General features: G+C 50.4%; 1 protein-coding gene, 1 long non-coding RNA gene and 1 other non-coding gene across 10 annotated transcripts in view; 1 reads left to right on the plus strand and 2 right to left on the minus strand.

Annotated features, from left to right (window-relative positions):
- The window catches only part of LOC144580679 (uncharacterized), a 218,943-nt gene that overhangs the window by 5,430 nt on the left and 186,205 nt on the right, over window positions 1-27,308 (minus strand). The window lies entirely within an intron of this gene.
- LOC118149987 (U6 spliceosomal RNA) lies at window positions 8,185-8,287 on the minus strand. Its single transcript, XR_004737757.1, has one exon. It is a non-coding gene; the product is annotated as a U6 spliceosomal RNA (small nuclear RNA).
- Window positions 23,259-27,308, plus strand: part of TRAPPC10 (trafficking protein particle complex subunit 10) — a 94,843-nt gene continuing 90,793 nt past the window's right edge. For 6 of the 8 annotated variants that reach the window (XM_078358709.1, XM_078358710.1, XM_078358707.1 and 3 more), the window contains exon 1: window positions 23,259-23,498. Coding sequence is in view for 3 of the 8 variants with exons in the window: in XM_078358707.1 (XP_078214833.1) it covers window positions 23,432-23,498 (67 nt within the window). In the remaining 5 variants the exon portion in view is untranslated. Of the gene's footprint in view, window positions 23,499-23,700; window positions 24,457-27,308 lie in introns of those variants that run through there. The other 2 variants (XM_078358708.1, XM_035283225.3) reach the window with 1 other exon arrangement.

A 27,308-nucleotide genomic window follows, 5' to 3' on the forward strand; every position in this document is an offset into this window, starting at 1 on the left:
GGGCAGGGGAGAGTCGGCTCTGGCCAGGCTTGTCCAGCCTGTCTGCAAAACCCCTGCAAGATCTAAGGACACCCAGGGGACAGCTGCCTGGGTGTGGAGTTCGGCTCCCATGTGCCACTTATGGAAGGACTCAGAGCCTGACCTATGCCAGAGGCAGAGGACTCCCATCCTGAGCGCCTGAGGAGCTGGTGGGACTTGCCTGCAGTGTGCCTGGGAAGGAGCTGCATGCCTGTCCCCATGGCTTCCCCGAAGATTCTCTGTGGTTCTCAGTTGCTCATTGGGACCAGAAGGGATTCTAGAGCATAATTTCCCCTCAAGCTGCTGTTTGTTTTTTGGAGACAGAGTCTCACTCTGTTGCCCAGGCTGGAGTGCAATGGTGAGATCTTGGCTCACTGCAACCTCCACCTCTTGGGTTCAAGCAATTCTCCTGCCTCAGCCTCCCGAGTAGCTGGGATTACAGGTGTGTACCACCATGCCTAATTTTTGTATTTTTAGTAGAGGCAGGGTGTCACCGTGTTGGCCAGGCTGGTCTCAGACTCTTGATGCCTCCCAAAATGCTGGGATGACAGGTGTGAGCCAGAGGTTTTAAATGTGTCACTTCCGCCCCCAAAATTCCAACTAACACAGCTGTAATCACATGGTCAGTTCCAGGATTTTGTAAGAAACCTGACCCCCTGGGCCAGCCGGCCCAAAGCCATTGGATGTACCCTCTCTCCATAGAAAACAGGCAGGCGGCTGCCACCTCTAGCAGCTTCACGGCAGGGCCTGTGCAGTCTCGGGACAGCCTTGGATGGCTGAAGACAGCAGGGCAGCTGTGACCTGTCTAGGCCGTCTCCTGCACAAACCCTTTTCTGCTGCTCCCAACCAGAGAATAGGGGTGGAGACAGCCTGCAGCCCCTGCTTTGGCAGTGAAAAATCTGGGGGGTGTAAGGGTAGCCGAGAGAACGGAGAATAGACCCAAAGTCAGGCGAGCAAGTTTTATTAACCTGCCAGGCTGCCCCGTAACGATCAGAGGAGGCAGCCCGAGCCTCCGACACCAGGGGTTTTCATGGGTGAGGGGGCGTAAGGGAGTTTCGGGACTGAGCTAATCTATCGCTGGCAACAGGCACAGAGATGGTTTGTCAGCTTGTAACAGACCTGTGATACTTCATCCTGTGACTTCTGTGGCGGCAGTTTTAAAAAAAAGAGAGACAGAGAAACCAGGATTTTTTAGTTATGAGTCAAACAGGAATTTGGAAGCATGGATAAGCAACATTTGTTTTCCCTGTCCTCCCTTGAGTTGCCCGAGCTGGCCCGATGGCCACAACCAGGCTCTCCTCTGCTGTAGTGTCTTGACCTGGCGCCTAGGTGGGGTTCAGGAATGCAGCTGCAGAGCAGTCAGGTGGGGGAAGGGGTCCGCCTGAGCAGAGTGCTTGTCCCTAACGGCGAGTAGGCGTGGGGTCTCTGGGGGCCGGGAGGTATGATGATGCTGGTGCCCATTTCTCTGGGCTGTGCTGCCCCCTTTGGACTTTACCGTCCCTGTTGTGTGACCAGGGGCCCGGCCACGCCCTGCCTCCACGTGTGTGGGGTCTGCACCTGTCCTGCCCCACTGGCCTCGTTCTCCACGACAACCCTGAACACCTCCGGTGTCCTCGGAACAAGGGAGGGAAGCTGCCTGGAGCAGACAGGGCCATAATGACACTAGGTCAGCAGATGGCCACAGAGGCCCGGGCGGTGACCGGCTGGAGCACAAAGCCGGTGGTGGTCCCATTTCCATGGGACCCACGGACCCAGCTTGACCCATGCATGGAGGGGAGGTACGCCTTCCTGGCCCCCCGGTGTGGATTCCTGGTGCCTGGAAGGTCGGCTGACGGGGGGAGCTGCACCCGGTGAGTGCACCCCGGGGTGGGTGCAGGGGCCCCTCACATTCCCTGTCCTCAGGAACAGAAACTCACTCTCATTATCCTCAACTCTGTTTCTGCTTAGAACTCGGGGCAACTTGTCCCAAAATAACCCTTCCCTGGTCCGTGGTATGAGGGGACTCTGTCTTTGGGTGCAGACACGGAGAAATAGGTCATTCTGCCGGTCCCCCTGGGAGATTCCTGAGGGGAAACAGGGAACCCGCTGGGAGCTGCCTGGGTCATCCCTCCTGCCTGCTCCAGAGCGCAAGCACGTCCCCTCCCACCCCCAGCCTGCGCTGGACACTGGTCTGAGGTCAAAAGCCACACCTTTTTCAGAGAACGGCCACAGCTGGCGGAGTCGGGCCACCCATCCTCCAAGACAGCTGGGCTCCCTGGGGTTGTGGAAAGTGGGTCGTGGGGGCGTGACCAGTGGTTTCTGGTCCTGTGTGCCCAGCACCCCTCAGGCCACAGAGCCTCGCCGGGGCTGCTCCCCTGCCCACCAGAGGCCCATGCCATGGGTGTCTGCTGGTGGTGGCGTCACCCTCAGTGGGGGAATGACTCAATCCCACCCCATCTCTGGTGTGAGGCTTTTTCCCTCTTCAGGGCGGGCCCATCCACATCTGTCCCCGAGAAGGCTCTTCTGTCTCCTGCTGGCACAGATGGGACCCGCAGGCTGCGGAGTCAGACCTGGGGGAAAATCCTGACTTCAGAAGTCATTTCTCAGCCTCCTCCTCAGAAAACGAAAACCCAAACCCAAAGCTCCCCAGAAGGCGGAGGGAAGGGAGCCGGGTCCCCATGGACAGTTCAGTGGTGTTGAGGATATCTGGAGTCGTGCGAGCATCACACAGTCCATTTCAGAGCATTTCTCATCCCACTAACATACCTGCAGCCTGTTCATGTCCAGCCTGGCCGGCATGATGAAACCCCGACTCTACTAAAAATACAAAAATTAGCTGGGCGTGGTGGTGCGTGCCTGTAATCCCAGCTACTCGGGAGGCTGAGGCAGGAGAATCGCTTGAACCCGGGAGGTGGAAGTTGCAGTGAGCCGAGATCATGTTATTGCACTCCAGCCTGGGTGACACAGCAAGACTCCACCTCAAAAAGAAAAGAAATACATGCAGTTTTCAGCTCTCTCGTCCCCTCACCTCTCTCGATCTGCTTCCCGTCTCTCTGGACCTGCCTGTTCCGGATGTGTGACAGTGCCTCGATGGCTTTGGGGCCCAGCGCAGGAACCCGCTGTGTCTCAGGCTCCCAGTGCTCGGCCTCAGGCAGTCACAGGGCAGACTCTGCCAAACCTCCCTCAAGCTCACCTGGCAGGGTCCGGCCCGAACCGCTGACTACCTGAGACCATTGCCACATGAATCAGAGAAAGATCTCATTAAATCTGTGTTCAGTTAAAGGGAATTGAGGACCCTGTGAGTAAGCAATCCGTGGTTACTTCAAACATGCAGAATTCCGAATAACAAACGCACAGGGAGTGAGGGTAGTTCATCTGGGAGCTGAGCTTCATCCTTCGGGGACACAGCCACATCCCAGGCCTTGGGCTCTGTGAACTCAGGTGGACGCTGAGTTTGCTGGTGAGGATGGAGAAGCCGTTTGGGCACCTGAAGTATTCGAGCAAGGATAAACAGGAGGCCTGCTCGTGCTGGTCCTGCCCGGAGGCTGCTGTGGGTGGGGGTAAGCCGCACATCCTGCCAGGCACCCCGTTGCCCTCCTGTCACCCAGCCAGAGCCTCCAAGAGCCACACAGCCCATTTAGAGGGTGGCCCCCACTAATGTCCGATTAAAATGCGTGATGGTGGCTCCTGTAGCCACCCATGATGGAGGCTACGTCCCTGTGTCCTCCATCCTCATGATGCCTCAGTCCCCACACCTTCCCTTCGCCTCGCAGGGAATCAAGCTTTGTCATGGGCTTTATTTACTCTGTGACTCTTCTGCCCAGCAGGACTCAGGATCTCCACGTGTCCTTGGGCTTCGAGGGCTGGCCCCTTGAAGGGGGCGGTTGGCTCACGTCTGTAATCCCAGCACTTTGGGAGGCCGCTACCACCGCCCAGGCTGCTGCTTGGCGGGTTTCTTGCTCCCAGTGTGCCAGAGACTGGCCATGACCCTATCAATGCTGTCCTCCTGTCCCAGCCTCCAGCTGGCTAACAGCACGTACCTGCCCCCGCTTACACAGCAGGATTTGGCTCTTGCATCCCTGCAAGGCACCAGATTGTGGGACACAGGGTGAATTTGCATCAAAGCTGGACTTGCAGAAGCGTGAAGTGGAATGGTGGTTACCAGAGGCTGGGGTGGGGGCCGGAAACCGGAGGGATATTGGTCAGAGGGCAGAAGTTTACTTACGCGGAAGGAAAACATTTCTGTGATCTATTGCATAAAACAAAAAATTTTACTTTGTTTGTTGCCTGCGCTTTTGAGGTCTGAGTCATAAAATGTTTTCCCAGACCAGTGTCCCAAAGTGTTTACCGTATGTTTTCTTCTAGTAGGTTTGCTTTGTTGTTGTTTTTGAGATGGAATTTTTCTCTGTCGCACAGAGTTTTGCTCTGGAGTGAAGTGGCGTGATCTTGGCTCACTGCAACCTCCACTCCCCAGGTTCAAGCACTTCTCCTGCCTCAGTCTCCTGAGTAGCTGGGATTATAGGTGCCCTCCACCATGCGAAGCTAATTTTTGTATTTTTAGTAGAGACAGGGTTTTGCCCTGTTGGTCAGGCTGGTCTCAAACTCCTAACATCAGGTAAATCACCTGCTTCAGCCTCCCAAAGTGCTAGGATTATAGGTGTGAGCTACTGTGCTGGCCTCTTCTAGTAGTTTTATAGTTTCAGGTCTTATACTTAGGTTGTTAATCCATTTTAAGTTTATTTTCGTGTATGGTGAGAGATAGGAGTCTAATTTCATTCTTCTGCATGTAGATATCTACTTTTCCCAGCAACAGAAGATACTTTCCTTTTCCCATTGTATGTTCTGGATGCCCTTGTCAAAAATCAGTTGTCTGTAGATACATGGATTAATTTCTAGATTCTTTGTTCTGTTCCATTGGTTTACATGTCTTTTTAATGCCAGTGCCATGCTGTTTTGGTTACTATAGCATTGTAGTATATTTTGAAATCTCATAGTATGATGCCTCCCGCTTTCTTATTTTTGCTCAGGATTGCTTTGGATATTTGGGGTCTTTTGTGGTTCTACACAAATGTTAGGATTCTTTTCTGTTTCTCTGAGAAATGTCATTGGTATTTTGTTAGGGATTATATTGAATCTGTAGATTGCTTTGGGTAGCATGGCATTATAACAATATTAATTCTTCCAATCCATGAGCATGGTATGTTTTTCTATTTGTTTGTATCCTCTTCAATTTCTATCATCGGTGTTTTGTTGTTTTCCTTTTAAAGATCTTCTACCCCCTTGGTTAAATTTATTCCTAGGTTGTGGGAGTTTTGTTTGTTTGTTTGTTTGTTTGTTTGTTTTGGTAGCTATTGTAAATGGGATGGCCTTTCTGATTTCTTTTTCAGCTGGTTCATTGTTTATAGAAATGTGACTAATGCCGGGCACGGTGGCTCAAGCCTGTAATCCCAGCACTTTGGGAGGCCGAGGCACGTGGATCATGAGGTCAAGAGATCGAGACCATCCTGGTGAACATGGTGAAACCCCGTCTCTACTAAAAATACAAAAAATTAGCTGGGCATGGTGGTGCATGCCTGTAGTCCCAGCTACTCAGGAGGCTGAGGCAGGAGAATTGCCTGAACCCAGGAGGCGGAGGTTGTGGTGAGCCTAGATTGCGCCATTGCACTCCAGCCTGGGTAACAAGAGCAAAACTCTGTCTCAAAAAAAAAAAGAACTGTGACTAATATTTTATGTTGATTTTGTATTCTGCAATTTTACTGAATTTGTTTATCAGTTCTAAGAGTCTTTTGGTAGGGTCTTCAGGTTTTTCTATACAAAAGATCATGTTGGCTGGGTAAGGTGTTCATGCATGTAATGCCAGCACTTTGGGAGGCTGAGGTGTGAGGCTCGCTTGTGCCCAGGTGTTTCAGACCAGCCTGGGCTACGTAGTGGGACTCTGTTTCTACAAAAAATAAAATAAAAAATTAGCTGGGTGTAGGTGTGCATGCCTGTATCCTAGTTACTCCGGAGGCTGAGGTGGGAGGATTGTTTGGGCCCAGGAGGTCAAGGCTGCAGTGAGCCATGATTGTGCCACTGCACTCTAGCCCAGGTGACAGAGTGAGATCCCCCAACTCAAAAAATGAAAGATTATGTTGCCTGCAAACAGGGACAGTTAGAGTTCTTCCTTTCTAGTTTTGGTGCTGTTTATTTCCTTCTCTTGCCTAACTGCTCTGGCTAGGACTTCCAGTACCATGTTGACTAAGAGCGGTAAGAGTGGGCATTCTTGTCTTTTCCTGGTTCTTAGAGGGAAAGCTTTCCACTTTTCCCCATTCAGTATGATGTTAGCTGTGGGTCTGTCACATGTGCTGTTTATTGTGTTAGGGTACTTTCCTTCTATACCTAATTTATTGAGAGTTTTTATCACGAAGGGATGTTGAATTTATCAAATGCTTTTTCTGTATCTATCGAGATGATGATCTGTTTTTTCCCTTATTCTGTTGGTAGGATGTGTCATACATATCGATTTGCATGTGTTGAATTCACTTTGCATTCCTGGGATAAGCCCCACATGATCATGGTGTATTACCTTTCTGATGTGTTGTTGGATCTGGTTTGCTGGTATTTCGTTGAGGATTTTTCTGCCTGTGTTCATTTGGGATATTGGCTTGGAGTCTTTTTTGTGTCCTTGTCTGGCTTTGGCATTGGGGTTATGCTGGCCTCATAAAATGAGTTAGAAAGAATTCACTCCACTTCAATTTTTTTGAATAGCTTGAGAAAAATTCATATTAATTCTTCTTTAAAGGCTCAGTAGACTTCAGTGGTGAAGCTATTTGGTTGTGAACTTTTCTTTCTTGGGAGCCTTTTGATTACTGATTTAATCTTCCTACTTGTATTAGTCTGTTCAGGTTTTCTATTCATTCTTGCTTCCATCTCGGTAGGCTGTATGTGTTCAGGAACTCTCCATTCTCTCTGGGTTTCAAATGTATTTGCATATAGTTGTTCTTAGCAGTCTGTAATGATGCTTCTTTTCTTTTCTTTTCTTTTTTTTCTTTTTTTGAGACGGAGTTTCACTGTTGTTACCCAGGCTGGAGTGCAATGGCGCGATCTCAGCTCACTGCAACCTCCGCCTCCTGGGTTCAAGCAATTCTCCTGCCTCAGCCTCCCGAGTAGCTGGGACTACAGGCATGCAACACCATGCCCAGCTAATTTTTTTTTTTTTTTGTATTTTTTTTTAGTAGAGACGGGGTTTCACCATGTTGTCCAGGAGGGTCTCGATCTCTTGACCTCGTGATCCACCCGCCTCGGCCTCCCAAAGTGCTGGGACTACAGGCTTGAGCCACTGTGCCCAGCCCAATGATTTTTATATTTATGTGACATCCATTGGAATGTCTCCTTTTCACTGCTGATTTTATTTATTTGGGTGTTCTTTCTTTTTCTTTTAGTTAGTCTTGCTAATGGTTTATCAATTTTATCTCTGTTAAAAAATGAGCTTTTTTGTTGATCTTTTATGTTTTTTTTAATCTCAAAATTATTTATTTCTGCTTGGATTGGCTTGTCCTGGATTTTCTAGTTCCTTGAGATGCTTTAGTAGGTTTTCAGAGTTTTTGTTTGTCTGTTTTTGTTTTTGAGACGAGTCTCGCTCTGTCGCCCAGGCTGGAGTGCAGTGGCGTGATCTCAGCTCACCTCAACCTCTGCCTCCTGGATTCAAGCAATCCTCTTGCCTCAGCCTCCTGAGTAGCTAAGATTACAGACGCCTGCCACCATACCCGGCTAATTTTTTTTTTGAGATGGAGTCTCACTCTGTCACCAGGCTGGTGTGCAGTGGCACAATCAGCTCAGCGCAACCTCTGCTTCCTGGGTTCAAGCGATTCTCCTACCTCAGCCTCTCAAGTAAGCTGGGATTACAGATGTGTGCCATCATGCCCAGTTAATTTTTTAATTTTTAGTAGAGGTGGGGTTTCACCATGTTGGCCAGGCTGGTCTGAAACTCCTGACTTCAAGTGATCCACTTGCCTCAGCCTCTCAAAGTGTTGGGATCACAGGCGTGAGCCACCAGGCCCAGCCAGGTTTCCAGTTTTTTGACGTAGGCGTTTCCTGCTGTTAACTTACATCTTAGTGCTGCTACTGTGTCCCATAGGTTTTGGTACACTGTGTTTCTATTTCCATTTGTTTCAAGGAATTTAACGTTTTTAAAACTTTTTTCATTTTTAAAGATGTGAACACTTCATGAATTTGCATGTCGTCCCTGTGCAGGGGCCACGCTAATCTTCTCCATCGCATTTCGGCTTCAGCGTGTGCTGCCAGAGTGAGCGTGGAATTCTACATGTTCCTTCCTAACTTCTTCCTTCTCCCACCAGTCATTCAAGACCACGTTGTGTCATTTCCATGTATTCGAACATTTCAAATGTTCCTCTTGTTATTGCTTTCTAGTTTTGTTGCATTGTGGTCGGATAAGATACCTGGTGTGATTTTGATTTTTAAAACATTGTAGATTAACATATTGTCAATCCTGGAGAACGCTCCATGTGCTGGTGAAAAGAACGTAATTTTCAGCCATTGAGTGAAAAGTTCTGTAAAGGTCTGTCGGCTCCGTTTGGTCTATGGTGTAGTTTCAATCCAATGTTTCTTTGTTAATCTTTTCTCTAGATGATCTTTTTAATGCTGAGAGAGGGATGTTAAAGTCCAGCTATGATTCTGCTGGGGTCGATCTCTTCCTTTAGCTCTATTAATAATATTTGCTTTGTATATCTGGAAGCCCAGTGTTGGGTGCATATATATTTACAAGTGTTATATTCCCTTGCCAAATTAAGCCCTTTATTATCATACAGTGTCTTTGTCTCGTTCTACAGGTTTTACTTGGAGTCTGTTTAGTAAACTTACTCCTTCTCACTTTTGGTTTCCATCCCTTCACTTTTAGCTTATTTGTGTCTTTGCATGTGAGGTGAGTTTCTTGTGGGTGGTGTATAGTTGGGTTTTTAAAAAATCCATTCATGCCAGGTGCAGTGGCTCATGCCTGTAATTCCAGCACTTTGGGGGGCTGAGGAGGGATGATTGCTTGAGCTCAGGAGTTCAAGACCAGCCTGGGCAACATAGGGAGACCTCATCTCTACAAAAAATTTAAGAAATTAGCTGGGTATGGTAGTGCATGCCTGTGACACAGCTAATTGGAAGGCTGAGGAGGGAGTATCGCTTGGGCCTGGGAGGTTGAAGTTGCAGTGAGCTGTGATCATGCCATTGCACTCCAGCCTGGGTGAAAGATTGGGAACCTATCTTGAATGAATGAATGAATAAATCCATTCAGCTAGTCTATATCTTTTAAATGGAGGAATTTAATACATTTACATAAAGGGTTATTATTGATAGGTAAGGATATACTCCTATCATGTTGCTGATGTTTTCTCAATCCTTTATTCCTTACTTCCTCTCTCTCCTTTTTTTTTTTTTTTTTTGTGATTGGCTGGTTTTCTGTAGAGATTAAGTTTTTATTCCTTTTTCTTTATCCTTCCTACCAGTGACTTTAATAGTTTCACATGTTCACAGCAGCTGTCATTTTTTCACTTCCAGATGTAAGACCTTGAGAATTTCTTGTAAGGCTGGTCTAGTGGTGATGAATTTTCTTAGTTTGTGCTTGTCTGTGAAATATTTTATTTCTCTTTAATGTCTGAAGAATAACGTTGCTGAGTATACTTTTCTTAGCTGACAGTGTTTGTCTTTCGGTACTTGGAACATACCATCCCACTGTTTCCTGCCTGTAAGGTTTCTGCTAAGAAATGTGCTGTTAGGCTAAGGGGGAGTTCCCCTCTATGTGACTTGGTGCTTTTCTCTTGCTGCTTTTAGAATTTCTTCTCTTTGACTTTTGACAATTTCACTGTAATGTGCCTCAGAAAGAATCTGTTTTTGTTGAATCTATTTGGATTCAACTTTTGGACTTTTTCTCTCTCCTGATTCAGGGAGTTTTCAACTGTATTTCATTAAATATGTTTTGTAAATATTTCCCCTTCTCTTCACCTTTTAGAATGCCCATAATGCAAATATCTGTTCATTTAATGGTGTCCCATAAACTCTGTAGGGTTTATTTTGTTTTTTTGATCTGCCTGTGTTATTTCAAATGATCTAGCTTCGAGTTCAGAAATTCTTTCTTTTGCTTGTTCTTCTAGCCTATTGTCAGAGCTCTCAATTGTTTTAAATTTTATTCACTGAATTATTCAGCTGTAAGATTTCTGCTTGGTGCTTTTTATGATATCTATATCTTTGTTGCATTTCTCATTCAGAGCATGAACTATTTTCTATATGTTGTTGAATTGCCTATGTTTATTCTCTTGTTTCTCGCAGGGTTTCCTTAAGATTATTATTTTGAATTCTTTTTCTGGCATTTCATGTGTTTCTCTATGATTGGGCTCTGATACTGGAGAACTATTGTGTTCCTTCGGCGGTATCATCAGCAGTAAGGTGGATGAGAGAAGCATTCCTGCCGCAGAAATGGGAGTGCAGCGCCACATGGCAGTGGAACATTTCTAAACACTAGCACACACTAAGCTGCCAGGGAAGCTGCCAGAGAGTTACCCAGCCAAGCATGGCTATTTTTTGAAAAGAAAGAATACGGCCGGATGCAGTGGCTCACACCTGTAGTCTCCACCTTATTGCTGATGCTGTTGGCTTCTTGGAAGGGTTTACTTTGCTGCTCATGCTGGCTTGGACTAAAAGAGGGAAAACCTCCTATTACTAGCAGATGTCAGTCTCTCCCTCTCCTGACATGAGAATGTGTCTTAAATAAACACCTACCTCTTTCTCCCATGCCTGAAAAGGGCCAAGATGCCACAGCTGAAGTTGCCAGGAGATCAGCACCTCTGCCTTTCCCCTGCACGCTGGGGATTTGCCCCTCCCCACCGTTTCTGGTTGAATGTGTCTGTGCAAACCTCTGCAGTGATCTCTATGAAGGGAGGATGGGAGTGGGCAGGGACTGAGCCCAGGGCAGAGGTGGCAGGTGGGCCTAGGGGAGCCTAGGCAGTGGGGTCAGGCAGTGGCAAGAGCCACGTGGAAAAAAGGAAGTCGGTTTACTCAGAAAACCCACTGCTGTCCCTGTACCAACCTGGGCCAGGCCAGGACAGATGGGCCTGGGCAAGTCTCCCATGGACACCACGCCAGCCTCCCCAGCAGCAGTCAGCTGCCTTAAGTCTGCAGCTAACAGCCCATCCTGCCAGGGACAGCTGAAGGCTGCCTGGAGGGAGGCCTCTGGTTCCCAACAGAGCTGGGCTGAGCCCACGTTACCCGCTGCAAACCCTTCATCCTCAGACGTGTTTCCACATTTATTTAAATGATGCAGGGAGGGGCTGGGTTTTCTATAAATAACAATTAAGTACTCTTCGTGTTTAAAACAGAACACTTATTACTTGCAATTTTCTGAGGCAGCCAAGTTCCTGGCCAGTGTATTAAACATTGAACATTAGGTAACGAGATGAACTCTTGATTTCAAACCAGGCTGCGGACGCATCTCCCCTGGAATTCAGGCAGCCGTCGGTGCCCCTCTCAGAGCTGGGGATCGGATGGCAGGTGCGCAGGAGAGATGCGTCCATCACCAAGCAGTCTGCATTCCAAGGCAGAGAGTGTGCATGGACTGGGGTGCAGGTGGTTTATTTGGGGTGAGCCCAGAGAAAGGGGGAGGGAGTGGGGATGGTGGGGTGGACCAGGGGGTGACAGGGACTGTCACTGAGCTGGTTCCTGCCATGGGCTCTACCTGGGCATGGCTGTGAACACAGCATTTCTGAGCACAGGGAGGTTTGCATGACCACCCACCCATCCCAAGGTGCCCATCATGGAGAAAGGGCCTGCTGGTGTCCATTTTCCAATGCCTCCTGGCTGCACCTGCTTCTGGGCCCATGGGGAAGGTTCTAGGCCTGGGGCAGAAAAGTGGGGCCCCAAACTATTCTCAGAAGAGGGACCCTAACAGTGTCTGGTGCCACCCAGCTGCAGCTGAAGTGAGAATGAGCTGAGGGTATGTGGCTGGGGGCACCCAATGCATCTGTTAGGGTCTGAGTGCAGCAGGGAGGACTGTTCTCTTGTCACCATTCAGGCCACTGTGGCTGGACCATTTCCCATTATACCAGTTATGTAGGAAGAGACTGAGAAACTGGGTTAGTTGGCATCACCCTCCTGGCTATTGGAGTGATGTTTTGGAGGTTGGCTTGCTGGCGGCTCAGCCCTTCCCTCCTGCCACCTTCTTCTGTGCATGTCACCGATGTTAGGTGTGCCAGGGGTTGGCATGAGAGGAATCAGCACCACTCCTATGGCTGAGCCAGACCACAGCTGGATTCTGCCACCAGGACAGTGAGAGGCTCTTTGCTCCCTGAGAACAGCCAGGAAAAGGGGGGGCACAGATGAGGCCTCCAGCAGGGTGGCTGCTCCTGCCCCAGTCCCAAACCCCACCATGTAGGGACACAAGTCAGGGACAGGAGGGCCAGGCACAGACAGACCTCTTGGGGAGTGACCTCTGCTTGGAGAGGGAGCACGAGAATCCAGGCTGTCAGGAAGTCAAGAAAGACGCAACCGGGTTTAAAACAGGAGCACAGGGCAGAGCGTTGGGAGCAGCCCTCCGCAGTGTCAGGCTGGTTCCATCGGCTCCATCAGCGGAACTTACTCACATCATGCTGTGCAGCCTCAAATCTGGGAAGAGCATACTGTCTCTGCACAAGCTCATGTGGGATCAGGTTCTTTTTTTTTTTTTTGAGATATGTCCCCCTGGGTGAGAGTGCAACGGCACGATCTCGACTCACTGCAACCTCTGCCTCCTGGGTTCAGGTCATGCTCCTGCCTCAGCCTCCCGAGTAGCTGGGATTACAGGCACGTGCCACCACGCCTGGCTAATTTGGTGTATTTTTAGTAGAGATGGGATTTCACTATGTTGGCCAGACTGGTCTCGAACTCCTGACCTCATGACCTGCCCACCTCAGCCTCCCAAAATGCTGGGATTATAGGCATGAGCGGCAACGCCTGGCAGGAGCGGGCTCTTTATGAAGGCACCGCACAGTAGAGTGGAGGCACTGCACAGTGGAGTGGGCTCTTTATGAAGACAGTACACAGTGGAGCGGGCTCCTCATGGTGGCACTGCACAGTGGGCGGGCTCTTTATGGAGGCACTGCACAGTGGAGCGGGCTCTTTATGAAGGCACCGCACAGTGGGGCGGGCTCCTCACGGTGGCACCGCACAGTGGGGCGGGCTCCTCACGGTGGCACCGCACAGTGGGGCGGGCTCCTCACGGTGGCACCGCACAGTGGAGCAGGCTCTTTATGAAGGCACCGCACAGTGGAGGGGGCTCCTCATGGTGGCCCTCTCTACTAAAAATACTCCTCATGGTGGCCATCTCTACTAAAAATACTCCTCATGGTGGCCCTCTCTACTAAAAATACTCCTCATGGTGGCCATCTCTACTAAAAATACTCCTCATGGTGGCACTGCAAAGTGGAGCGGGCTTTTCATGGTGGCTTTTCAGTTGACAGTGCGCCGTGTACAAGATTGAGACTCAGGAGGAGGAGAGGGCCCAGGCTGAAGGCCGGGCACACCCTTGCCTTGGTGGGGGACCTGCCACTTCCTCTGGTATGAAATGGGATAGCTGCAGTCCTTGCATCTGTGTTCCGAGCATGGCTATGCCTCTGTGCGCTGATCTCTGACCTGTCCTGGGGCAAGCCGTGGACCTCTGTCTGCCTCTTCTCGTCTGTGACATGGAGCTAGGATACCTTCTCCCAGGGTTTTTGTGGGCATTAAAATAATCCAAGGCCGGCGTTGGTGGCTCACGCCTGTAATCCCAGCACTTTGAGAGGCCAAGGCCAATGGATCACCTGAGGTCAGTAGTTTCAGACCAGCCTGGCCAACATGGTGAAACCCCATCTGTACTAAAAATACAAAAATTAGCCGGGCATGGTGAGGGGTGCCTGTAATCCCAGCTACTCGGGAGGCTGAGGCCGGAGAATCGCTTGAACCCAGGAGGCGGAGGTTGCAGTGAGCCAGGATTGTACCATTTACTCCAGCCTGGATGACAGAGCCAGACTCTGTTTAAAAATAAATAAATAAAATAATCCAGGTGTGCTGATTGCACAGAATTCATGTTTTAGAGGGATAATCCCTGTTTTCAGATGAGAAAACAGATGCAAGAGACACGAAGAGTGACTGGGAATCCACGCGGCCCTGCTGCAGGATCTGCTGCCTAACCACAGTGCGGCTCCACCTTTTGCAAACAGGTGAGCTCCTTACGGAGTGAGTGGGCTGCGGGTGGTGGTATGCGCCCGTTATCCCAGCATTTTGGGAGGCCAAGGCGGGAGGATCACTTGAGCCCTGGACATGGAGGCTGCAGTGAGCTATGAATGTACCACTGCACTCTAGTGGGTGACAGAGCAACTCTGTCTCAGCAACAAAAACAACAAAAAGTGGAAAATGCAGATATGTGGATAAAGGGAGAAAGAAACTGCTAAGTCTGTGACACAGCCTCCGTCACCGACATTGTTCTGATGAATTTCCTTCCAGTCTCTTTCATAATGACACTGGGGTGGAGGTTTCTGCTTTTATATAGTCATTACTATTAACACATCACTTTTTTTTTTTGAGACAGGGTCTCGCTCTGTTGCCCAGGCTGGAGTGCAGTGGTACAATGCAGGCTTACTGCAGCCTCCACCTCCCAAGCTCAGGATCCTCCCACCTCAGCCTCCCAAGTAGCTGGAACCACAGATGCAGCCACCACACCCAGTTAATTTTTGTAGGTTTTGTAGAGACAGGGTCTTGCTCTATTGCCCAGGCTGGTCTCAAACTCCTAGGCTCAAGCAATCCTCCCACCTTGGCCTCCGAAAGTGCTGGGATTGCAGATGTGCCTGGCCTTCACTTTTAAGATTGTTATCAAGTAATGTTTGAAGTATTTCCCAAATTATCATAGGCCCCTTAAAAAGTATTTATAGACGGAGAGGGTCCACATGCCGCTCTGCTACGTGGATATCATAGACGGAGAGGGTCCGCGTGAGGCTCCGCTACATGGATAGTGTAGACAGAGAGGGTCCACATGCGGCTCCACTACGTGGATATCATAGACGGAGAGGGTCCACGTGCCTCTCTCCTACGTGGATATTATAGATGGAGAGGGTCCGCGTGCCTCTCTCCTACGTGGATATTATAGATGGAGAGGGTCCATGTGCCTCTCTCCTACATGGACATTATAGATGGAGAGGGTCCGCGTGCGGCTCCACTACGTGGATATTATAGACGGAGAGGGTCCATGTGCCTCTCTCCTACATGGACATTATAGATGGAGAGGGTCCGCGTGCCTCTCTCCTACATGGATATTATAGACGGAGAGGGTCCGCGTGCCTCTCTCCTACATGGATATTATAGATGGAGAGGGTCCGCGTGCGGCTCCACTACGTGGATATTATAGACGGAGAGGGTCCATGTGCCTCTCTCCTACATGGATATTATAGATGGAGAGGGTCCGCGTGCGGCTCCACTACGTGGATATTATAGACGGAGAGGGTCCACGTGCCTCTCTCCTACATGGATATTATAGATGGAGAGGGTCCATGTGCCTCTCTCCTACATGGATATTATAGACGGAGAGGGTCCGCGTGCGGCTCCACTACGTGGATATCATAGACGGAGAGGGTCCATGTGCCTCTCTCCTACATGGATATTATAGACGGAGAGGGTCCGCGTGCCTCTCTCCTACGTGGATATTATAGATGGAGAGGGTCCGCGTGAGGCTCCGCTACGTGGATATTGTAGACAGACAGGGTCCACGTGCCGCTCTCCTACGTGGATATTATAGATGGAGAGGGTCCGCGTGCCTCTCTCCTACGTGGATATTATAGATGGAGAGGGTCCACGTGCCGCTCTCCTACGTGGATATTATAGATGGAGAGGGTCCGCGTGCGGCTCCGCTACGTGGATATTGTAGACAGACAGGGTCCACATGCCGCTCTCCTACGTGGATATTGTGGACGGAGAGGGTCCGTCTGCGGCTCTGCTACGTGGATATATCGTGCAGTGCTGAGGTCTGGGCTCCTAGTGCCCCTGTCACCCACACAGCGAACACTGTGCTCAACATGTAACTCTACAAATTCATAAGCCCTCTTTAAACACCATTTTGACAGCCACACAGTGGTTCACCAAATGGACAAAGCACAATTCATGTGACACGGGCTGCGCCTGTAGTCCCAGCTAACAGTTGCTGACACTTAGGTTGTTTCCACCTGTTCGCTCCTGCAAGTCATGCTGCAACATGTGCTTTTATCCGAAAGGTCTGAGAGCTTGCTTCCTCAAACAGCTCTAGCAGTGCAATTGCTGGCTCGAAGCATCAAAGGTTGGAACTGCTTTTTAAAAAGCTGACACCTGGCCGGAGGCAGTGGCTCATGCCTGTAATCCCAGCACTTTGAAAGGCCAATGCTGGCAGATCACGTCAGGCCAGGAGTTCGAGACCAGCCTGGACAACATGGAGAAACCCTGTCTCTACTAAAAATACAAAAATTAGCTGGGCGTGGTGGTGCGTGGCTGTAATCCCAGCTGCTTGGGAGGCTGAGGCAGGAGAATCACTTGAATCCTGGAGGCAGAGGTTGTGGTGAGCCAAGATCATGCCACTGCACTGCAGCCTGGACAACAGAGCAAGACTCTGTCTCAAAAACAAAACAAATAAAAAAAATCTCCCACCACGCCCTGGGGGCAGTATTTTGCCTTTTTTGGACTATTTACTCACTTGTTTTTTTTTGAGATGAAGTCTTGCTCTGTCACCAGGCTGGAGCACAGTGGTGTAATCTCAGCTCACTGCAACCTTCACCTCCTGGATGCAAGCAATTCTCCTGCCTCAGCCTCCTGAGTAGCTGCGACTACAGGCACACGCCACCACGCCCAGCTAACTTTTGTATTTTTTGTAGAGATGGGGGTCTCTTGAACTCCCTGGCTCAAGCGATCCTCCTGCCTCAGCCTCCCACAGTGCGGGGATTCCAGGCATGAGCCCCTGTGCCCGGCCTGGAGGGTTTTTACTCAGCATTGTTCTCTGGAGGTCCCTCCAGGTCTCTGTGGGGATGGTTTATGCCTTCCTGCTCCTGGGCAGTATTCTGGGTGTGGATGGACCACACTGTATTTGACGATTCGGCGGCTGAAGGATGTGTGGATTGTGTCTGGAACTGGGCATCCTGCTGTGAGCGTTCACTGGCTGGCCCTGCCTTTTGCCCTCTGTGCGGAGGGCCTGGGCAGTCCCTCCGGTTAGATAAGGCAGACACAGTGTCCCAATACATAATTGAACAGGCTCTTTGCAGCCTGGAGACGATGTAATGGGTTACCGGGAAAAACCATTTGAGTTCAGGTTCCTGCAACTTTTCAAAAACGAGGAAACAAAACAAAAAACCCCCCAAATGCTGCCTCATGGAAAAAGTGCTGAAAAAAGAATGAACATCGATTCATTGGAATAGCATCATTTCACCACGATTCACTAAAAGAAAGTGCCAAACCAGTGTTTGTGCTGAATTCAAGCATTTTCCAAATTCCCAAGTGGAAAAAAAACATCTCTTAAAGGTCTGCTCAGAGGACTCGCAGTAAGGACCGCCCGGACTGGCGCCGGGGGGGTTGGGGGGCTCTGCCTTTGCCTCCTTCCCTCCAGAAAGAACACTCCCTAATGTGGGAGCCTGTCCCACTCCCGCTGTGTCCACGTCTTCGGGAAGGGGAATGCCTGGTGTCTGTCTTCTCAGAGCAGCCGGACTCGGCTCTCTGTGAGAACAGACCAAAGACATAGATACTCCTCGGCTTGGAGTTTACACTCGGAACCTCAGCGTTTTTCATGTGTAATTTTAGCGATGTGAGTACATGTCAAGTGGCATCTCATTTTCATTTGCACTTGCGCTTCCCTGATGTCTAACGAGCACTGGCGTCTTTTCCTGATAACTGGCCCTTTCTGTTTTTGATTCTTCTGTTCTTTTGGATGAATCAGAGGTTTTCTATGATTTCATTCTCTTCTTAGCCAAACCTCTTTTGTTCATTTTTTTCCTAGTGTTTCTCTCTAGGGCACGGACTATGCAAGCTTCACAGACCACGTTTAATTTAGGGTCTGCTGTTTCACTTCAGTCTTCCCTCTTCATCTCGGGTCTCACCCTGCAGTTCCACACGTCATGTAAGGAGCTTGTCAGAGGGTGGCCTCCTCTCTCCACCCCTCCAGTGCCCTGCCTTGCCGGACCCGCTGCTTTAGTCCCCGGAAGTCTGGTCTCTTGCCTCTCACACTGCAGTGCAGCACACTACACTATAATCACACATTCAGCAGCTGTGCTCACGCTGTCCTTATCTTTCACTTCTACACACACCTTGCAACTACTGCAAGCTATTGTTTGTTTTAAACAGTGAGTGGTCTCGTAATGAAATGATGAGAAGGGCCAGGCACGGTGGCTCATGCCTGTAATCTAATGCACTTTGGGAGGCCAAGATGGGCAGATCACCTGAGGTCAAGAGTTCAAGACCAGCCTGGGCAACATAGTGAGACCCATACAAGAAATAAAAAAATTAGCCAGTGTGGTGGCACGTGCCTATGGTCCCAGCTGCTTGGGAGGCTGCAGTGGGAGGATGGCTTGAAGCCAGAAGACTGAGGCTGTACCAAGCTGTGACTGTGCCACTGTACTCCAGCCTAGGCGACAGAGCAATACCCTGTCCACCCATCGAAAATTTTTCTCTTTATCTGTTTCACCGGTTTGAATGTGATATCCTGCATGCAATTTTCTTTGTATGTGCTCTCTTCAGGTTTTGCTGAATTTCTTGATCTGTAAGTCAGTATTTTTTTCACCATGTGTGTGGATTTGGGGCCATTACTGGGCGGAAATGTTTCCTTCCCTAGAACCACACTCTCCTGGGGCTCTTATCACCCACGCTTTTGGCCATTTCATACTTTCCCACAGGTCTCTGCGGTTCTCTCCATTTTTCTTTTTTTCTCTTCTTCAGATTAAATAATTTCTATTCGTCTGCCTTCAAGATCACTAACTCCTGTTTTCTCCAACCTGTTAATTTAATTCAGTAACATTTTAGTTTGTTATTGTACTTTTCAGTCATAGACTTTTCTTTTGATTCTTTTAGATATGTTGTTATTTTGCTGTGAATTTCAGACTCTTCAGTCATTAAGGCAATATTGCCATTTAACCCTTTGGACATATTATTTTCATTTCTTTTGAGATGGACTCTTGCTCTGTCACCCAGGCTGGAGTGTAGTGGCGAGAGCTTGGCTCTCTACCACCTCCACCTCCCGGATTCAAGCGATTCTCCTGCTTCAGCCTCCTGAGTAGCTGGGACTACAGGTGTGAGCCACCACACTGGGCTAATTTTTGTGTTTTTAGTAGAGACGGGGTTTCACCATGTTGGCCAGGCTGATCTCAAACTACTGGGCTCAAGTGATCCACCCACCTTGGCCTCCCAAAGTTCTGGGATTACAGGTGTGAGCCACTATGCCCGGCCTCCACTGGGTGTATTTACAGCTGCTTCAGAGTCTTTGTAAATACAGTATCTGGTTCATCGTGGAGGGGAGGGCTTGGTTTCTGGTAACTGCTTTTTTTTCTTGACTATGGTTTACATTTCCCTCTCTCTTTGCATGCTCGGTGATTTTTTCCCTCTTTCTCCGCATGCTCGGTGATTTTTTTCCCTTTCTCCGCATGCTCGGTGATATTTTTTCCCTTTCTCCGCATGCTCGGTGACTTTTTTCCCTTTCTCCGCATGCTCGGTGATTTTTTTTTCCTTTCTCCGCATGCTCAGTGATTTTTTCCCCCTCTTTCTCCGCATGCTCGGTGATTTTTTTTCCCTTTCTCCGCATGCTCGGTGATTTTTTTTTCCCTTTCTCCACATGCTCGGTGATTTTTTTTCCCTTTCTCCGCATGCTCGGTGATTTTTTCCCTTTCTCTGTATGCTTGGTGATTTTTCCCCCTTTCTCCACATGCTCAGTGATTTTTTCCCCCTCTTTCTCCGCATGCTCGGTAATTTTTTTCCCTTTCTCTGCATGCTTGGTGATTTTTCCCTCTTTCTCCACATGCTCAGTGATTTTTTTCCCCCTCTTTCTCCACATGCTCAGTGATTTTTTTCCCCCTCTTTCTCCACATGCTCAGTGATTTTTTTTTTTTTTTTAGTGTAGACTCGACATTGATAAATATCAAATTATAGAGACTCTGGATGATCTTCTACCGAAGAATCCCGACTTTTGTTCTAGTTTGCAGTTCCACTGCTGGACTTACCACGCTGGGCTTGCGTAGGTTTAGTTTTAGTCTCCGTTCACTTGGTTCTGAGGCATGTCCGGGCTGTTTCCCAGGCCCCTCTAACTTGGCAGGACCTAACCTCCAAACTCTGTCTCTCCTGAGGACCGTGTCAGGGCTTTGCTTTACACTTTGTTAAGGCAGGCCTAGAGTAGTCCTTATTTTAGGGGAGGGACTGGCAACCTCTGGCTCATGAGCTACATCTGTTGCTGGCCTGTTTTCGTATGGCACTTAAAGCTAAGAATGGTTGTTATATTTTTAAAGAATTGTTTAAACAAAAATAACCAAATAAAAATATGAGACAAAAACTGCATGTGGCCCACACAACCTAAAACACTTATCTGGGCCTTTAGAGGTGGTTTGCTGACCCCTGGGGGGGTGACCCTCAACCTAGTGTCTCAGCTGAATGTCTCAGGGTTAACGGCATTAAAGAGGTCTTGTCTGGGCATGGTGGCCCGTACTTGTCTTCCCAGCACTTTGGGAGGCTGAGGCAGGAGGACTGCTTGAGGCCAGGAGTTCAGGACCAGCCTGGGGAACAGAGTGTGACCCAATCTCTACAAAAAATAAAAAAAATTAGCCGGACATGGTGGCACTCGGCTGTGGTCCCAACTACTTGAGAGGCTGAGGTGGGAGGATCACTTGAGCCCAGGAGTTCTAGGCTGCACTGAGGTATGATCAAACCACTGCACTCCAGCCTGGGTGACAGAGCTAGACTGTCTAAAAATAAAATAAAACAGAGACCTTTCCTGTAGCTCTGCTGAACCTCTAGTCTTTACGCCATCCTCAACTCTGTAACAGCGGCTTCCTGGTAAACCCCATGGTTAGTCCACCCCACACACGCTTAGTCCAGCCTAGGCCAAGGACTTTCAGGGAACCTTGCGTTGACTTCTGGCTGCCCACTCCTGCTAAGCTTCTTCCCCTCCAGTGCCCTGCCTTGCCAGCCCTGCTGCTTTAGTGCCTGGAATGCTGATCTCTTGCCTCTCACAGCACAGTGCACCAACTACACTATGTTCAGACATTCAGCAGCTGTGCTCACATTCAAACTATCTTGTACATACATTTTGCTAAAAAAATTTCAGGACTCTCTAAACTTATTACGCCAAACGTGCAGTTAAGCCCTGGAGATTCCATCAGCAGCACGCTTGCAATTCTGCTTCTTAGACTGCAGCTTACCTCTCTTCCTCACTGTACGTGTTCCGTAAGCTAGGGTTTACAGAACCCTAACCACCGGGGTCACAGACAGCTACAGGTCAGGAACGGCCATACAGGAGGTGAGCCTCGGCCAGTGAGCCAAGCCTCGTCTTTATTTCCAGCCACTCCTTTCCTGCAGCTCTGCTGGACCTCTAGTCTTTGTGCCATCCTCAACTCTGTAACAGCGCCTTCCTGATAAACTCATGGAGTCACCCCACACATGCTTAGCCCAGCCTAGGCCAAGGACTTTCGGGGAACCCTACATCGACTGGCATCACTGCCTGAGCTCCGCTTCCTGTTGGGTGAGCAGCTGGCGCTGGATTCTCATAGGAGTGTGAACCCTATCGTGAGCTGCACATTGGAGGGATGGGTGTAGGTTGCGCGCTCCTTATGAGAATCTAATGCCTGATGATCTGTCCCTGGCTCCTATCTAGCTGCAGGAAAACAAGCTCAGGGCTCCCACTGATTCTACACTATGGGAAGCTGTATAATTATTTTATGACCTATTACAACCCAGTAATAAAGTGCACAATAAATGTAACGTGCTTGAATCGTTCTGACCCCTCCCTCCAGACTCTGAGGAAAAATTGCCTTCTATGAAACCGGCCCTGGTGCCAAAAAGGTTGGGGCCTGCTGATGTAAATGCCTGAGAAAGACCAGGTGTCCCCCTACCCATTGCTGATTTGTTTCAGATTAGCTGCCTCCTTCATTGTCCTGTACCCAACTCAGCAGACAGCACAGAGACCCCGTGACTGTTTCATCTCCAGTGGGTCACAAAAGAAAAAGACCCCCTCGGCTACCCACCGACTATACAGACAGATGCGGACATTCTGAGGCTTCCCTAAACGTTGGTATTTAAACGACCCAAACTCCCACCTTTGAGAACGCTTCGGTTCTTTGTAATGTCTCCTGGGTGGCCCGTCAAACTTTGCACTTGAATAAACTCTAAACTAGATTCAGACCTTTTTGATTATTCTCGGTTGACAATTTTCGTTATTTTATTCGTACCTGTGACCTCAAACCCAGGCTCACACCTGTCATCTCCACGCTTTGGGAGGCCAAGGCTGGAGGATGACTTGAGCCCGGCAGTTTGAGACCGGCCTGGGAAACATGGGGAGACCCAGACTCAAGGAAAAAAAGCGTTAGCTGGACGTGGTGGCTGCACCCGCGGCCCCAGTTACTCGGGGGGCCAAGGCGGCAAGGTCGCTGGAGGCCGCGATCCCGCCACCGCACTGCAGCCTGAGCGACTGAGCGAGGCCCTGCTCCAAAGAAAAGAAGCGGAAAACCCTCGTTTCCGTGCCCAGGACGTCCGGGTGCAGTAAAGGGCGAGGTTTGTTTTGAGGCACTCTGAAAGCGCGCCCCGCCGCCTGCCCCGTGGAGGCGCAGCCGAGGGCCGGGTCCCCGCAGGAGCTTTGCGGCGAGGGAGACAGGAAGAGCCCAGCGGCAGGCGGAAGGCGGGCGCCGGGCACACTCAGCGGCGAGGGCCTGCGGGAGCCTCCACCGTGCGGAGGGGAAGGGCCGCAGGGCAGCGACCGCGCCGCGGGACCCCAGAGCCGCGGGGAGCGCGAGGGCGGCCATGCCGGCGTCTCTGGCCCGGGCGCGTCCGTGCGCGAGGCCCACCCGCCGAGTCCCGGGCACAGCTCCAGCGCTGGGCCCCGCGGGGCGCCGACGGCCGGGAGAGGAAGAAGGACGCGTCCCGGGAGCCCCGCCCCGCCCCGCCTCCCCGTCCTCGCGCCGCCGCGGCCGAGCCAACAGCCCGAGCGCACTTCTGCCGGAGGACCAGGTGCCGCGCAGGCCCGCCCCGTGAAGCCTCGCGCGCCCCGGAAGTGGTCATGCGGCGGCGCCGAGGCCGGAAGTGGCTGCGGCCGGCGGCAGCGGGCGGCAGCGGTGGCGCTACCGGCTCCGGAGCTGCCTCGCGCGGCCGAGCGGGCGGCGCCGCTCAGGCTCGGGCTCGGGCTGGGCCCGGCGCGGCCTCGGGGCTGCCCATGGGGCGCGGGGAGCCGGGCCGGTGACGCCGGACGCCCATGGACGCCTCTGAGGAGCCGCTGCCGCCGGTGATCTACACCATGGAGAACAAGCCCATCGTCACCTGTGAGTGCCCGGAGGCAGGGAGGGCGCGGCGGTCGTCGGGCGGGCCTGGGCCCCGGCGTCCTGCCCCCGGCGCCCCCAGACCTCCAACCCCCGGCGCGCTCCGGGCGGGGCGGCTTCCCGGAGGTGTGACCGGGGCTGGGGCTGCGGCTGGGCCCTGCGACTTCTCGGGGACGCCCTCTGACCTTCCCGCCGGGCGACCTCTGACCCCTGGGGGCGCCCTCGGGACCGGCTGCGGCTGGAGTCGGCGGAACCCAGCGGACTCTGCCCGGGACTGGGCGCGCGCCGGCGTCGAAGGCTGGGAGCCGCCGCCGCCGCCGCCCCGGGGTCCCGGGCCTTTTCCGCCAGACGGGTTTCCCCGTGGGCGCCGTTTCCCCAACTCCGGGGACGTCCCGGGGGCTCGCAGAGTTGCAGGCGTTGGCGAAGTGGCAGCCGTTTGTCGCGGGGTGAAGCGTCCGACGGAGCGGCCGGGACTGCTGCGGCTCGTGGGCGCCCCCGCCGCGCGCCCTAACCGGGTTCCGGATGAGAAAGACGAGGCCTGGGCGCTCGGGCGCTGCTCCCGCCGAGTCTGCGCCCCGGACACCGGCGCCTGCTGGGTGTCGCGTCCTCCCGCGCCCCTCCTTCGGTGCTTGTACAAAGCAACTGTTTTTCTGTTACGGGAAGAATTTTCCCCGAAGTTTACACGTGTGACTGCTGTTTGCAAGTCAGGGACACGGAGCTTCTGGGAAGCGCCGGGATGTTTGCTGGCTTCTTGATGCTTTGCGGAGAGCTGTTGCCGTTACCATTTTTGACCGTTGACGTTTTCTCTGTGTTTTCATGCCGGCGTGCAGCTAGATTTTTGTACTTGTCTTCCGTGCTTTGCAAGGAAGCAGTGCCTATTGCAAAACCCGGGTGCCCGGGCCGCGGCGGACTGCGTGTCCTGAGAGCTCGTTTCCGCTCGCTCTGTTGGTGGGTGTACCTGGTATGTCCCGTCTTGTTAGACCCCTGAGAAACTGTGTATTTAAGGTTGCATTTTGTTGCTTCAGCCTTAGCTGATAGATTTTTTTCTTTCCTTCCCTTTTCTTTTTCCTCTTTCCCACTCCGTCCTTTTTTTTCCTACGGAGACCTAGACCGTATGGTAGACTTCCTTAGGAAAGTGCAGTGTGTCTCATTGAAAACTGGGAGACTTGCGTGGTTGAGCAGTAGCTATTCTTTTCCCTTCCCAGAATACTTGTCAACTGGATTTCCCTACTGCGCACCTTCAACCGCAGAGTAGAGCGGAGAGAGCGGAGAGAGCGGGTCTGCAGCTCCTGCAGTTTCCCAGGCGCTTTCCAAAACAGTCATCGGGGAAGCTGTGCTCAGTTCATGTTAGATTTCATTGTCTTCTAAATCGTGAAAATTTTCTCCTGAAGTTGTGTGCACATTGTGAGTGCTGGATACATACCCACACATCTGATTATATCTTCTACCTCCGCTTGGTTGCATTTCGACATTAGGTTCCTATAGGCATTATGTAAATATATTTCTGAGGAGAAGGTTCCTAAGCTCTACGGGATTCAGCCATAACTAACGGGGTAAAATTTGTTATCTTGACAACCAGTGTTAGAGATAAATATTTAATGTCCGTTTCATACATGCGTGCGTGGTGGACAGCTGAAGGATGCCGCTTTCCTTCCTGCAACGTTACAGTCTCACTTCGGTGGACGTTTCTTCCCTGTGTTTCCAGCAGCATCATGAATTTTTTTTTTTTTTTTTTTTTTGAGCCGGAGTCTTGCTCTGTCGCCCAGGCTGGAGTGCAGTGGTGTGATCTTGGCTCACCGCAGTCTCATCTCCCTGGTTCAAGCGAGTCCCTGCCTCAGCCTCCCAAGTAGCAGGGATTATAGGCGCACACCGACACACCCAGCTAATTTTGTATCATTTGTGTGTTTTTTTTTTTTTAACAGAGAGACGAGGTTTCGCTGTGTTGGTTGGCTGGTCTCCAACCCCTGACCTCGGGTGATCCCCCTTCCTCAGCCTCGCAAAGTGCTGGGATTACAGGCAGGGGCCACCCGCCCCGCGGGGTGCCTCCAGCAGCTTAGTGAATGCCCCTCTGCTGTCTTAGAAGGTGCAAACTTCATTCACTGGAGTCTCCGAAGATAAAGGGGCTTCAATAGACTTTCAGAGTCAACTTGCAAAATGATCAACTTAAAAGTAAAAGTTTTTTTAAAAGCTGGCTTTGTATTTCCCACTTGAAATTCCGCTTTGGTGTATCTGGGACTGAAGCTTTGGGAAGCACTTGGCCGGGTTTTGCTTCATACCTTCGTCTTGCTCCCTCCTTTCGGCTACACAGGTTTTGAAAGGAGAAGCTAGGATAAGCAGTGCAGACAATGGTGCTGGAATAGTCGCTTTGAAAAAAATCCACCCAGAGGCTAATTAACTTTTTTTTTTTTTTTTTTTGAGATGGAGTTTTGCTCTTGTTACCCAGGCTGGAGTGCAATGGCGCCATCTCAGCTCACCGTAACCTCCGCCTCCTGGGTTCAGGCAATTCTCCTGCCTCAGCTTCCTGAGTAGCTGGGATTACAGGCACGCGCCACCACGCCCAGCTAATTTTTTGTATTTTTAGTAGAGACGGGGTTTCACCATGTTGACCAGGATGGTCTCGATCTCTTGACCTCGTGATCCACCCGCCTCGGCCTCCCAAAGTGCTGAGATTACAGGCATGAGCCACCGCATCTGGCCCGAGGCTAATTAATTCTTAACAAATTTTTAGTATTATGTATATAGTTCTCTTGGTTGAAATGTTCTTACCTCAGATCTGTTCATTTTAAAATGAAAGTAGAGTTGATGCATGTTTTGGAATTTTTTTTTCATAGACTGTATAATATTTTACTTCAGTGAAAATGCATTCTGCTTAGACCTTTCTGGGAAGAATATAGAATGTAACTGGTTCTGGTGAATTTAAAAACTGTTTATATGTAGGCATAGAAGAATGAAAACTTCCAAAGATGAAGGGTAATTGGAATGGATTATTACTTTAAAACCAGCTGGTTATTTTGTTTCATTTTATTATTATTTTTCTTTTAGAGATGGGGTCTCGGTCTGTTGCCCAGGCTGGAGGGCAGTGGTGCAATCTTGACTCACTGCATCCTCTGCTCCTGGGTTCAAGAGATTTTCCTGCTTCAGCCTCCCGAGTAGCTGGAATTACAGGCACCTGTCACCACACCCAGCTAATTTTTGTGTTTTAATAGAGATGGGGTTTCACCACATTGGTCAGGCTGGTCAGGAACTCCTGACCTCAGGTGACCAGCCTGCCTTGGCCTCCCAAAGGGCTGAGATTACAGGCGTGAGCCACCACACCTGGCCCTAAATGTTTTAATAGGCTTGGGCTCATAATTAGACCTCCTGCCTAATGGGCTCCTGTGAAGAGGGACTACCTCAGTAGGGGGTCTTCCTAAACTCAAAGACTAGTGAAAGCGTGTAAATACTGAAGAGTGTATCTGAAATGTGCAGGGATGGGAGCTGAACGCTAGGGAAAGAAATGCTTTCATGGGGTTGGGTGATGAGTGGCCTAATCATAGCAGTGTGAACACCTGTAGTACACTTTATTAACCATGAAAAATGCCTGCTGAAACTGAAACGAATCCAGCAGATCCATTTGGTCTAAATTTAAATTTTAGCCTAGCGTTTTTTGAGCCACAGGGTCAGTTTTCTGTTTTGAAATAAAGACTTGGATTTCTGACCCAAGGGTGTATTGGGACAGACACGTTCCTTTTCCAACTATCTCATTCAGCTAGTGACAAAGTTAATGTAATTCCAGTGATTCGTGGCTTTTCATTGTTGACTGTCATCATCCCT

Source organism: Callithrix jacchus, chromosome 21 (genome assembly GCF_049354715.1).
Source record: "Callithrix jacchus isolate 240 chromosome 21, calJac240_pri, whole genome shotgun sequence".
NCBI lineage: Eukaryota > Metazoa > Chordata > Mammalia > Primates > Cebidae > Callithrix > Callithrix jacchus.